The 13198-nt window shown below is 48.3% G+C and overlaps 1 protein-coding gene and 1 non-coding gene across 2 annotated transcripts; both read right to left on the bottom strand.

The window, feature by feature from the left end:
- Positions 1 to 546: 546 nt before the first annotated feature.
- Positions 547 to 4269, bottom strand: LOC102097994 (olfactory receptor 6F1). The gene has a single exon (XM_065039961.1). It carries the CDS (start codon positions 3692 to 3694, stop codon positions 2714 to 2716), a length of 981 nt encoding a protein of 326 aa, XP_064896033.1. The 5' UTR covers positions 3695 to 4269; the 3' UTR covers positions 547 to 2713.
- A 3472-nt stretch (positions 4270 to 7741) lies between these two features.
- LOC110359942 (uncharacterized) lies at positions 7742 to 8909 on the bottom strand. Its single transcript, XR_010467827.1, has 2 exons — positions 8770 to 8909; positions 7742 to 8469 (listed from the first exon to the last, which is right to left on the bottom strand). It is a non-coding gene; the product is annotated as an uncharacterized LOC110359942 (transcript).
- Between the last annotated feature and the right edge of the window lie 4289 nt (positions 8910 to 13198).

Genomic DNA, 13198 nt, shown 5'->3' on the forward strand with positions numbered 1-13198 from the left:
CCCAAAGAGTTCTTGAGAACAGAGTCAAATCCAGTTGGTGGCCAGTGACAAGCAATGTTCCCCGGGGCTCAGTATTGGGGCCAGTTCTGTTTAATCTCTTTATCAGTGATGTGGATGAGAGGATTGACTGCACCCTTAGTTAGTTTTCAGATTACACCAAATTGGGAGGGAATGCTGGAGGGTAGGATGGCCATACAGAGGGATCTGGACTGACTGGATCATGGGGCTGAGGCCAGTTGTATGAGGTTTAACAAAGCCAAGTGCTGCGTCCTGCGCTTGGGTCACAACAAACCCATGAACACTACAGGCTCAGGGAAAAGTGGCTGGGAAGCTTCTTGATGGAAAAGGACCTGGAGGTGTTGATCAGCAGCAGCTAAATATGAGCCAGTGTGTGTGCCCAGGTGGCCAAGAAGGCCAGCAATATCCTGGCTTGTATCAGGAATAGTGTGGCAAGCAGGACAAGGGCAGTGACCATCTCCCAGACTGGGTACTGCTGAGGCCACACCTCAAATCCTGGGGCCAGTTTTGGGCCCCTCATGACAAGAAAGAACTTGAGGTGATGGAGCAAGTTCAGAGAAGGGCAACAAAGCTGGTGAAGGGGCTGGAGCACAAGTGTGATGGGGAGCGGCTGAGGGACTTGGGGCTGTTTAGCCTGGAGAAAAGGAAGCTCAAAGGAGATCTTATTCTCCACAAACACCTGAAAGGAGGTTATAGCAAGATGGGTGTTGGTCTCTTCTCCTAAGTAGTAAACAACAGCAGAAATGTCCTCAAGATGTGCCAGGGGAGGTTTAGATTGGTTATTAGCAAAAATTTATTCACAGAAAGGGTTATCAAGCATTGGAACAGGCTGCCCAGGAAGTGGCTGAGTCACATATAGGTATGCTGCATAGGGACATTGTTTAGTGATGGACTTGGCAGTGCAAGGATAATGGTTAGACTTGATAATCTTAAAGGTCTTTTCCAATGTAAAATATTTTATGATTCTAAGATTCTGTGATGCTGTCCTCCAGCAATCCCATCCCAGCACTGCATGTCAAAGCTCAGCTGGAGGGTGCTGACTTTACAGCTGAATACCATCCAGTGAATCATGCACTTCACCTGAGGAAGCTGAAGGTACTTGGTTGTTACCCTACTGCTGTTCCATGGTGGCCTGCCTTTCCCAGTTGATGTGGGTTTGCTCTACAAGCCCTACTGGAGGCTTTGCACACTCCTATTTAGCTCAAAGCACCATAGACAGGGTCTATGGGGAATTGACAGTAGTCCCCAGTTTCCTGCAGTCTGCTGTGTCTAGGGTCCCTTGGACATCAGACCCTGAGTTTGTTTGCTCTCCAGGGCTGCAGAGGGATTCAGCACTCCACAGACACAATTCTCCATCAAAATCAACATCATCCCTAAGCAACACTGAACAGCAGTGATAGCTACCTGAGGACAGATCCAGGGTCAGGCTCTTTCTTCAGCCTCACTGGGCTGTCCCAGGGATTTTCCCAAATGCCACCGAGAAAGAGAGCACCGCTGACAAGGGTGGGCATCAGCCTGTCCTTGGGCACTGGTTCCTGGGCCTGGCTGCAGGACTAAGAGCCAAGTGCCTAGGACTGGTGGACACAGGAGAATTGCCCCCAGAAGCACCACTGCTTCCAGAAGGGAGGAGCAGACATTCAGTCCAGACTCAATCTTTTCACTTGAAGAGCTCTACACTGAGGTGAAATCAGTCCCACACTCCTCATAAAGATGTATCTGCTGTGTTGATGCCTCCTTATGAAGTGGTGACATGGACTCCCTTCACTGTCAGTGTGCAGAAAGAAGAGCTTTGAGAACACAATTCGTCTGTTCTGAAATGAAAATCAGGAGGGGAAAAGCAAGTGCCCTTTGGAAGTGCTAATGTCCTGCCAGTGAGTGTAAAGAGAGACTTGCTGCCAGCCAGCCTTCCACAGCTCTGCAGTTTGAGGACTTTGCCAATCACATTAAAGTGTTTCCACAACAAAGCCCAAAATGGGTGAAATGATGAACTGTTGAAAATTGATGTGGGGTTTTAGATGTGGAAGTACCCTGACACATCTAGCATGAAGCATAGTGATTTACATATTTTTAATTAAAACTTAAAAAATACATTCAGATATTGCACAGGGGGAAGGACTGTCTTCTGCAAGGAATGATGGCTGTAGGTAGGCATACCAGACATTGCCAAATTTTCTCTTGAACCAGAGCATGATTCTGTGAAACAGCCACAACTATGGGGCTCAGATGCATCCAGAAAATGTCAGATTAAACAGAGAAATACTTGTCCACTTCCTAAAGCAGCAAGCCAGGTAGTGGGACTTCTTAGGGGACTCATATGAGTCCCTGATAAAATGAAGCACCCAAAAAACTGGAATAAAAACCTGTGGGAGGACGACCCCTACAGTGTTCCATTAGAGAATTGTTGCCAGTTGGGGTTTGTGACCCCTTCCAAGTGCTGATCTCCAGAGCACAGTGAGGTATTCTGGGTTTACCCAGGAGTGAACAGAGGGAGGTGGAAGCATTAGGATCTAGGCTCAGCCCAGCCTAAGGTGGCTGTAAGGTGAGTGAGATGAGCTCACTGGGGAAATGGTGGCTTCTCACTGCTTGTGATGTCCAGGAGTACTTACACTTTGGTGAGGAACTTCTGCAGGATAGAAGTTATAGGAGAGAGGGGGTGAATCTGTTTGCTCCCACTGAGACCCTTTGAAAAGCCACTTCACTTTTTCTGGAAAGCCCACTCCAGAGCTTTCTTCACTTCTTTGTTCCTGAGTGTGTAAATGAAAGGGTTCAACAAAGGAGTTACAATTGTATTAAAGGTATTTACGAGTTTGTTCAGATCCAGGGAGTTCCGGGCTGATGGCTTGACGTACAGGAAGATGGTAGAGCCATACCAGATCGTGACGACACTGAGATGGGCAGAGCAAGTAGAAAAGGCCTTTTTTCGGCCATGGACTGACTGGATTCTCAGTATGGAAGAGATGATGTACATGTAGGAGACCAAGGTTACCACACAGGAGGCCAGTACAACAATAATGGAGACAAGGAAGGTTGCTAACTCTACAGACCACGTGTCACTGCAGGAGAGGGCAAGGCAGGAATCTATATCACAGAGGAAATGATTGATGATATCTGGCCCACAGAAAGTCAGTCTTGATGTCAGAAAGGCCAGCAGAGAGATGGCCAGAAAACCTCCCAGCCAGGAGCTGAGCACCAGCTGAGCAGAGAGGACACTGTTCATGAGGGAGCTGTATCTCAGGGGGTAGCATATGGCTATGTACCGATCATAGGCCATGACAGACAGAAGAAAACACTCAGTGGAGCCTAGGGAGAGAAGAAAGAACAACTGGAGGGTGCAAGCACTGAAGGAGATGGTCTGGCTAGTCCCCAGCATGACTCCTATGGCTTTGGGAACAGCACCAGTAGTGTACCAGATCTCCAGAAAGGAGAGATTACAGAGGAAAAAATACATTGGGGTATGGAGGTTGCTGCTCATCCACACGAGGGCTATGATGGATGCATTGCCTATTACTGCCAGGGAGTACATCAGTGCAAATATCACCGCTAGTGACACTCGGAAATGCCAAGTGCCTGGGAAGCCAAGAAGGATGAATTCTTCCACACTTGTCTCATTTGCCATGTCCTCCCAAGTATTAACGTCCTTCTGCAAAGACAGGAAAGTTTCTGTGAGCATTTGCATGCCTGTGCTGATTCTTCAAATGTTACTAGTAGTGAAACAAAACCATAATCCCCAACAAAGTCATTGGTGCATAGCATGGGAAAACAGTATCACACAGTATCACAGTATGTTTGGGATTGGAAGGTACCTCAAAAGATCATCTAGTCCAATCCCCCTGCTGGAGCAGGAACATCTAGGTGAGGTCGCACAGGAACATGTCCAGGCGGGTTTTGAATGTCTCCAGAGAAGGAGACTCCACAACCTCCCTGGGCAGCCTGTTCCAGTGCTCTGTCACCCTCACTGAGAAGAAGTTTTTTCTCAAATTTAAGTGGAACCTCTTGTGTTCCAGCTTGATCCCATTACCCCTTGTCCTATCATTGTTTGCCACCGAGAAGAGCCTGGCTCCATCCTCATGGCACTCACCCTTCATATATTTATAAGCATTAATAAGGTCCCCCCTTAGTCTCCTCTTCTCCAAACTAAAGAGACCCAGCTCCCTCAGCCTTTCTTCATAAGGGAGATGCTCCACTCCCTTAATCATCTTTGTTGCCCTACGCTGGACCCTCTCCAGCAGTTCCCTGTCCTTCTGGAACTGAGGGGCCCAACACTGGACACAATATTCCAGATGAGGTCTCACCATGGCGGAGTAGAGGGGAAGGAGGACCTCTCTTGATCTACTAACCACCCCCCTTCTAATACACCCCAGGATGCCATTGGCCTTCCTGGCCACAAGGGCACAGTGCTGGCTCATGGGCATCCTGTTGTCCACCAGGACCCCCAGGTCCCTTTCCCCTACACTGCTCTCTAATACGTAATTTCCCAACCTATACTGGAACCTGGGGTTGTTCCTGCCCAGATGCAGGACTCTACACTTGCCCTTGTTAAATTTCATCAGGTTATTCCCCGCCCAACTCTCCAGCCTGTCCAGGTCCCGCTGGATGGCAGCACAGCCTTCTAGCGTGTCAGCCACCCCTCCCAGCTTAGTGTCATCAGCAAACTTGCTGATAGTACACTCTGTTCCCTCGTCTAGATCGTTAATGAATATATTGAATAATATTGGCCCCAGTACTGACCCCTGAGGCACTCCACTAGATACTGGCCTCCAACTAGACTCCACACCATTGACTACCGCTCTCTGGTTTCTCTCCTTAAGCCAGTTTGCAACCCACCCCACTACTCTATTGTCCAGACCACACCTCCTCAACTTAGCTGTGAGGATGCTGTGGGAGACTGTGTCAAAAGTTTTACTGAAGTCAAGGTAGACCACATCCACCGCTCTGCCACCATCCATCCACCTTGTTACATTCTCATAAAAGGCTATGAGGCATCTATCCTAAGTTAAATAATCAGGGAAATCATGTGCTGCAGGAACAGGTTTGGACAGTTAGATCTGACCCTGAAAGTCAGGCCTCAACCATCAAGTGAACATGGAGAATTATTTATCAGATAAAGTACAAACAACTCCTTTAGAACATGGGGATTGCATTCACTTCTGTGAGACAAAAATTTCATTTAGAAAACTGTGGACAGCAGGCTGAGGGTTTCCAGCTATGTGAAAGGCTGTTGCAGTGAGGGAAGGGAATTACATACCTGCACTCTTCATGGCAGGCAGCACTGAGTTGTGATTTCAGCAAATGAGACTGAGAGAACAGAAAGCTGCTGTGATAATGTGGCTCTGGAAGATATTCTCTCACCTCTGCTAGTCAGTTTATCACAATGGCTTCTGACTGAGATGGCACTGACACAGACTGCCAGTATGCCAGTATGTCTCAAGGACTCATGATCTTGTATATTTGCTTTCTTCCAAGCCTCAGCAGAGGAAGCTTTTGCAAATACCTCCATTACCTCCACTGACGCCTGCTTCTCAGCACAGCTACTGGGGAGAAGACTCACCTCTCTGTAATTTTGCCATCTCAGCATCAGGGGAAGGACTTCTGATGACCAAGTGGAAAGGCCTTTAATGAAATATTCCTATCTCAGCTTACCCTCTTTCTTTGTCAGTGGACAGACAAAAGGCAGGAAGGAGAGATGACTCATCTTATTTTATATACATTGACAAAAGCCAATATAAAGAAGTGCCAAGTTGTCTCTGAGGACTAAGGCAGGAGTCTAGCGAGAGGCTCAGATGAATAAGTCAGACATCTCAACTTGGGCAGTAACTGAATTAGTAACTGAAGGCAAAATCCTGTGAGTTGAATCCCATTCAGGGTAGCTCTGCTGAGCCAGCTGAAATGCAAGGTATAATCTATGCTCTCCTTGAAGACAAAGGAGAATTCTTGATCTGTTCTCTAGGGAGAACAGATCTCATCCTCAGGTGGGTGTCTCAGACGGAGCTGAACCACCACCTGAAGGATCTCTTTCTCTCCTTTCTTACTCCTTAGGAATTTACATACCACAAATTGCATGCGGCTAAAGAGCAGAGAAATCTTTCTTAATGTGTCTCTCCTTAAACATGCAAGGCATTGGGGGTCTGTGCTATGTATCTTGGGCAGGTTTCACTCACCAGCTGAGCCAATGCAAATGATCTGAACATCTCTTCATGCACCATCCTCCAGATGAAGACTTAGTCTCCTTGGCCAAGGGAGAATATTGGAAGGAGGTTGATTTGTTGGAGGAGCTGTGGATGCAGTGATGTCAGGAGAAGTGTGGATGAACAGCTCTCACCTTGCTGACTCACTTCAAGCTGTACACAACTGCCTGACGTTGTTTCATCTCCATCCACCTAGCAGGTATTGACAGCCTGTGCTCCCCATTTTCTTTCCCCTCACAGCTACCACTGTGCTTCCATAAAGTGGGGCCTTGTGTGTAACACTGTGACACAGTGTAAAGTCTCTGCAGTTTATCTGATTATGGGGAGAGCACACTTCAGAGAGTCACCAGCATCATTAGGACAAGAACATCATCACTCTCACCTCATTACCACACTGAAGTTCCAGCTGGCCACACTGGGGAGTTTTTCTGTTTTCCCTCTGCATACCACAGGGAGTTTGATCTCTGAGGAATCTCATAGAACAGTTGCAGACAAATAAAGCTCTCTCTCCACAGAGGCCAATTAAAGAACAGCAATGCAATTCTCAAAAATGGTTGTCAGGCTGCATGTTTGTCTCCTGCCTGCAGCTGTGGTATGTGAACACTGTGAGAAACTCAGTGCTGTCTTGTGTAGCCATTTGCAGGCACACAGGAGATGTGGGAAATACTCATGTTCAACAAGGTCAAGTGCAAGGTCCTGCACCTGGGTTGGGGAAACACCTGTTATCAATACAGGCTGGAGTATGAAGGCAATGAGATCAGCCCTGCCAAGAAGGACTTGGTACCAGTAGAGGAAAGACAGGACATGAGCCAGTAATGTGTGCTTGCAACCTGGAAGGCAAATTGTATCTTAGGCTGCATCAAAACAAGTGTGGCTAGCAGGTCGAGGGAGATGATTCTGCCCTTCTACTCTACGCTCATGAGATACCCCCTGCAGCACTGTGTCCAGCTCTGGAGCCCTCAGTACAGGAAAGACATGGACCTGTGGGAGAGGGTCCAGAGAGGGCCACTAAGATGATCACGAGAGATGGAACACCTCTCCTGTGAGGACAGGCTGAGAGAGTTGGGGTTGCTCAGCCTGGAGAAGAGAAGGATCTGGAGAGACCTTATTACAGCCTTTCACTACCTAAAAGGGACCAAAAAGATGGACACAGACTTTTTAGAAGGGCATGATACAACAGAATGATTTTAAACTAAAAGAGGGGAGTTTCAGACTAGACATGAGGAAGAAATTTTTTACAATGTGTGTGGTAAAATACTAGAACAGGTTGCCCAGAGAGGTAGTCAATGCCCCATCTCTGGAAACATTCAAGGCCAGGCTGGACAAGGGTCTGAGCAACCTGATGCAGTTGAAGATGTGCCTGCTCATTCTAGAGGGGTTGGACAAGAAGAACTTTGCGCGTCCCTTCCAACCCAAACTATTTTATGATACTATGATTTTATGATTCTGCCCTCACCCCCTTCCACCTCAGGGCAAAACCCTTCTCCTTTGGTCATCTGGGGAGTGTTCACAGAGGGAAGGACCACACAAGGCCAAGCTTGAATGCAGCAGAACTTTAATGAGTCAAAAGAGGGAAACAAAGTCACTGCAAGTGGAGGACAGCAGTGCAGGAATCCCCAGAGGAATCCAAAATTCTGCCATCCATGGTTGTGAAGAAGTTCATACATAAGTTCATCTGCCTGCCTCATAGAGGGAGAGGAGACAGATGCTCCCCACCAGACTGGCCCTGAGGGAACCTCATTGCCAAGAGGAACCAAAGCAATCAAAGATAAAGGAAAGACAGGCAAAGCCATTCAGCTATACTTGAAAACACATCCAAAATCTTGATCCTATGCCCACTACCATGTTTTGAGTTCCTCAGCATGTCTCCCTGGGCCTTTCCCAAAATCTTCATCAGCGCAGGTACCTTCTGCCAAAGTAGCGGCTGGAAATACCAGACAGGTCACAGCAGCCAGAGTTGATGGGCACTCCATCACAGCTGAGGATTCTGCCAATAGCAGCAGAGATGGAGGAGCCCACAATGGTGTTCTGTGGGAAGGAGCTGAGGATGGGGCCAGGCAGGGTCACCACCACAGCAGGAGGCTCGATGACAACTCTGGAGTCCTGGCACTGCCTGCAACAGGGCTCATTGCAGCTGTTGGCCAGTGGGATTGGGCCACAGGGCCGGCAGGGCAGGCACTGGTTGTAGCAGGACATGTCTTGAGAGTGGAGATGAAACTTGGAGAGAAGCAGAGCACAAGAGAGGGTGAGGAGCAGCCTGGTTACCCTGCAAAAAGGAACCAAGGCCACTACTGAGTGGGGAGCCAGAAGCTGTACCAGGAGCAATGTGGTCTTCATCACCCTACAAGGAGCGGCCTGGAACTGGGAGACTCTCTCCTAGTGTGTAAACCAAAATCCCCCTCTGCCATGTCCCAGCATCCCTCTAAGCAGCAGACCTTCTCCTTGCCTCCCTCTCCCATGACAAGAAGATGCAAACCCCAGGACAGGACACATCAAATGTGAGCAGAGATGTCCATTGATAAGAGATGACAAGTTTAATAAGGAGGAGAAGGGGGTTCAGACTCACCTGGTTCCCAAGCAGAAAGAGGCAAGAGAAGTGGATGAGAGAGCAGGGACTTGAGCTGCCTTTTATACCTGCCCTTCTCCACCATAGGACCAGAGGCACCCTTGGCAGAGGTAACAATTTTTGGACAAGCTCATCTTGAATGCAAACCATCACAGCTAATGATATGGGCTGTGCTTTACTTTCCAACACTGCTGCCTTTTCATTTTCAGGTTTGTGCCATGCCCATTCTCCAATGAAAGCTTCTTCTGATCCGTGGGATGAAAGGCCCCAGGATTTCTAGGGCAGGAAGTCAGCAATACGGCAGAAGACTTCACTCGAGTACTGAATGTGTCTACAACAGGCACAAGAAGTCAGCCTGGGACACTCTCTTGGGGTTCTTTGAAATGCCATTGTCAAGAAGAAGTTCTAACCATCCTCATTTGGATGCCCAGGGCTCCTGCATATGAGGAGGTGTCAAGTTCTTATCTTTCCTGCCTTCCTCAGCTCACCCTTATGGTCCTTTTTTTTTTCCTTCCCAGGTGTGAGTGTTGATCTGCTTGGTTTCTGACCCCATCCTACCCAACACTGCTCAGTCCATATGTGTCCTCAGCAGAGTCCATTAACTTCTCCAGGAACATGGTTTATGGTGTTGCTATGGGTGTTCTTTTCCTGTGTATACTTGTAAGCAGCCAGGTTTGTGCTGATGCATGTGGGAGCATAAATTTGTGTATAACTCCTTGCTAGTGTGCATGAGCCTGCATGCATGTGTGTGTCCTTGTGTATTATACACCATGAGGGAATGTGCTGCTCATGGACAGGACACTCCACTGCTTTGTCCATGAGCAGCACAGAGCAGCAGGTTCCCAGGGTCAGAAAGAGGCTGAGTGCAGCTGAGTGGTGATGGTACCAGCCTGCTGGAGATCTGTCCAGGGGAGAGGCCCTGAAATGCAGCCCCTGTCTCCTGAGCCATCATTTTCCTGTCTTTTCAAAGCTCTCAATCTTCTGCTGCTGATTTCAGGCTAAACAAGGATGGTTTCACTGTAGTTTGTATCCTTGGTTTAATTCAGTGTAATAACATTGGGAGTATCTCAGCATGGCTGGCAGTCTTCCTTCCCTGCATCTTCCAGGACAGGAAGCAGCTGCTCCCCCCAGTGCTAGAGTTCAAAAGGATGGCATTTGCTCTGTGGGCAAGGAGGAAGGCTGAAGAATCCTGTCTACCTTGTGCTGACCATCCTTGAGTGGATCTTCTTCCAATGCACTCTTGAATGTGTCTGAAATGGAACACAGCCCATTACACTGGATTAGGGAATGAATCCCCAAAAGCCAGCTGCTGTCCTTCTTTCTGAAAAGGTTTGTGCTTGATGGGTAGTTTTTTTAAGCCTCCTCTCCTGAATGACTCTCATTTGGAGCTCAGATCCAACTTACAGGCAGTGCAGTTGAGGGCTTTCCTCCTTCTCTTTAGTGACCTCACTGAGATCAATGCCAGGGAGCTCAGCTGGAAGAGCTCAGCCGGAAGAGCTCAGCCAGGGCTGATTCCCCTTTCCATGAAGCTGCTTTGAGCTGAGGCTTGAGTGTATCTGAGGGACAAACCCATTGCTTTCTCACAAAGTAACAGGCACTGTGGACAATGGGAAGGGTGGGGGATTTGTGTACCTGGAGCCTAGCAAGACTTTTAGTGTCCTCTCCTGTACTTCCTTCATGACCAAATATGAGATGAATGGGTTCAATGGAAGGATGATAAGTCAGGTAAAAAATTGCCTGGACTACCAGGCTCAGACAGTTGTGATCACAGTGGCCTGGCTGCCCCAAACTTATTAGTGAGGTCAAATGGTTGGGGTCAGTCGTAGGAGCAATACTGTTTGATGTTTTCATGAATGCCATGAGTCATGGGAAGTGGGGAACAGACTGTAACTGTCAAATACACCTGCTGTCTAAAAAAAACTGGACAGGCTGGAGAAACTGGCTTACTGGAGCAACATGAATGCCAAAAAAGAGCAAGGACAAAGCTTTGCATATGAGTTAAAAAACAGATAGTTTTTTTCATACAGGCTGAGACTGGCTACCTGAGAAGCAGATCCATGGAACATGATGTGGGGTTTTAAGAGAGACTCAGCTGAAGATCACAGTATCACAGTATGTTTGGGATTGGAAGGGACCTCAAAAGATCATCTAGTCCAATCCCCCTGCTGGAGCAGGAACATCTAGGTGAGGTCGCACAGGAACATGTCCAGGCGGGTTTTGAATGTCTCCAGAGAAGGAGACTCCACAACCTCCCTGGGCAGCCTGTTCCAGTGCTCTGTCACACTTACTGAGAAGAAGTTTTTTCTCAAATTTAAGTGGAACCTCTTGTGTTCCAGCTTGATCCCATTACCCCTTGTCCTATCATTGTTTGCCACCGAGAAGAGCCTGGCTCCATCCTCATGGCACTCACCCTTTATATATTTATAAACATTAATGAGGTCCCCCCTTAGTCTCCTCTTCTCCAAACTAAAGAGACCCAGCTCCCCCAGTCTTTCTTCATAAGGGAGGTGCTCCACTCCCTTAATCATCTTCGTTGCCCTACACTGGACCCTCTCCAGCAGTTCCCCGTCCTTCTTGAACTGAGGGGCCCAACACTGGACACAATATTCCAGATGTGGTCTCACCAGGGCGGAGTAGAGGGGAAGGAGGACCTCTCTTGATCTACTAACCATCCCCCTTCTAATACACCCCAGGATGCCATTGGCCTTCCTGGCCACAAGGGCACAGTGCTGGCTCGTGGGCATCCTGTTGTCCACCAGGACCCCCAGGTCCCTTTTCCCTACACTGCTCTCTAATATGTAATTTCCCAACCTATACTGGAACCTGGGGTTGTTCCTGCCCAGATGCAGGACTCTACACTTGCCCTTGTTAAATTTCATTAGGTTATTCCCCGCCCAACTCTCCAGCCTGTCCAGGTCCCGCTGGATGGCAGCACAGCCTTCTAGCGTGTCAGCCACCCCTCCCAGCTTAGTGTCATCAGCAAACTTGCTGATAGTACACTCTATTCCCTCGTCTAAATCGTTAATGAATATATTGAATAATATTGGCCCCAGTACTGACCCCTGAGGCACTCTACTAGATACTGGCCTCCAACTAGACTCCGCACCATTGACTACCACTCTCTGGCTTCTCTCCTTAAGCCAGTTTGCAACCCACCTCACTACTCTATTTTCTACACCACACCTCCTCAACTTAGCTGTGAGGATGCTGTGGGAGATTGTGTCAAAGGCTTTACTGAAGTCAAGGTAGACCACATCCACCGCTCTGCCATCATCCATCCACCTTGTTACATTCTCATAAAAGGCTATGAGGTTGGTCAAGTACGACTTACCCTTGGTAAAGCCATGCTGACTGCCCCTAATAACCCTCTTATCCTTGATATGCCTTGAGATGGCACCAAGGATAAGCTGTTCCATTACTTTCCCAGGGACAGAGGTGAGGCTGACCGGTCTATAATTACCCGGGTCCTCCTTCTTGCCCTCTTTGAAGACTGGAGTGACATTTGCTTTCCTCCAATCTTCGAGCACCTCCCCCGTTTCCCAAGACTTGGCAAAGATGATGGAGAGCGGTCCAGCAATGACTTCAGCCAGCTGAAGATGAAAGATGAAACAGCAGTGTGCCCTTGCAGCAAACAGGACCAACTTCATCCTGAACTGTGTTACTCAAATTCTTGAGAGCAGGTCCAGGAAAATGATTCTGCCCCTTTGGCACATCTAAGATCACATCTGGAGTACTGCATCCGGGGAGTGGTCCCTGGTCCAAGAATGATATCGCCAAACTGAACTGAGTTCAACACAGACCACCGTGTAAATTAGGGGGCTGATGAGCATGACATGCAAGGAGAGACTAAGAGAACTGGTCCTGCCCATCCTGAACAAGAGAGGTGTCAGGGGAAAAATTCCTTCTTTCTGTAACTACTTTTTTTCAGACAAACAGAAGAAGATTGACCTAATCAATGAAAGTACCCAAGAGTTTGTACAGTTCCATCATGAGAGGTGCTAAAGAATGGATTGAATGTGACTGTGAGCAACATGATCTAATGGGGTGTGTTCTGAGAAGAGGTGTGATGCAGATGACTTTTGGAGGTCCCTTCTCACCTGCATTCTGACGTGGCGATTTACCCCCTTCCCACCCCAACCCCTTCACATCCATGGACACGATAATACTCACTTCCCCTCTGCCACAACACAACTTTCAGTCATTGTGCTGGGGCTACGCAGAGGCAACTAAAGGGAGTCTTTCAGGCTCCTCACTGCAAAGCACAGGAAATCAGTGGCTGCTGTTTCCAGCCCCTGATCTCAGAGACAGATCTCAGAAGCTGGTCCGTCTCTTGGATCAGGGCCTTGCAGTTGGCACTGTGTGAGCTTCATCTGGCTGGAGGACAGGCAGAGTCCATTTCCCAAAAGCCAAAGTTGTGGCCGTGCAGAGC

The sequence above is a fragment of the Columba livia genome, chromosome 23, assembly GCF_036013475.1.
Source record: "Columba livia isolate bColLiv1 breed racing homer chromosome 23, bColLiv1.pat.W.v2, whole genome shotgun sequence".
Lineage (NCBI taxonomy): Eukaryota > Metazoa > Chordata > Aves > Columbiformes > Columbidae > Columba > Columba livia.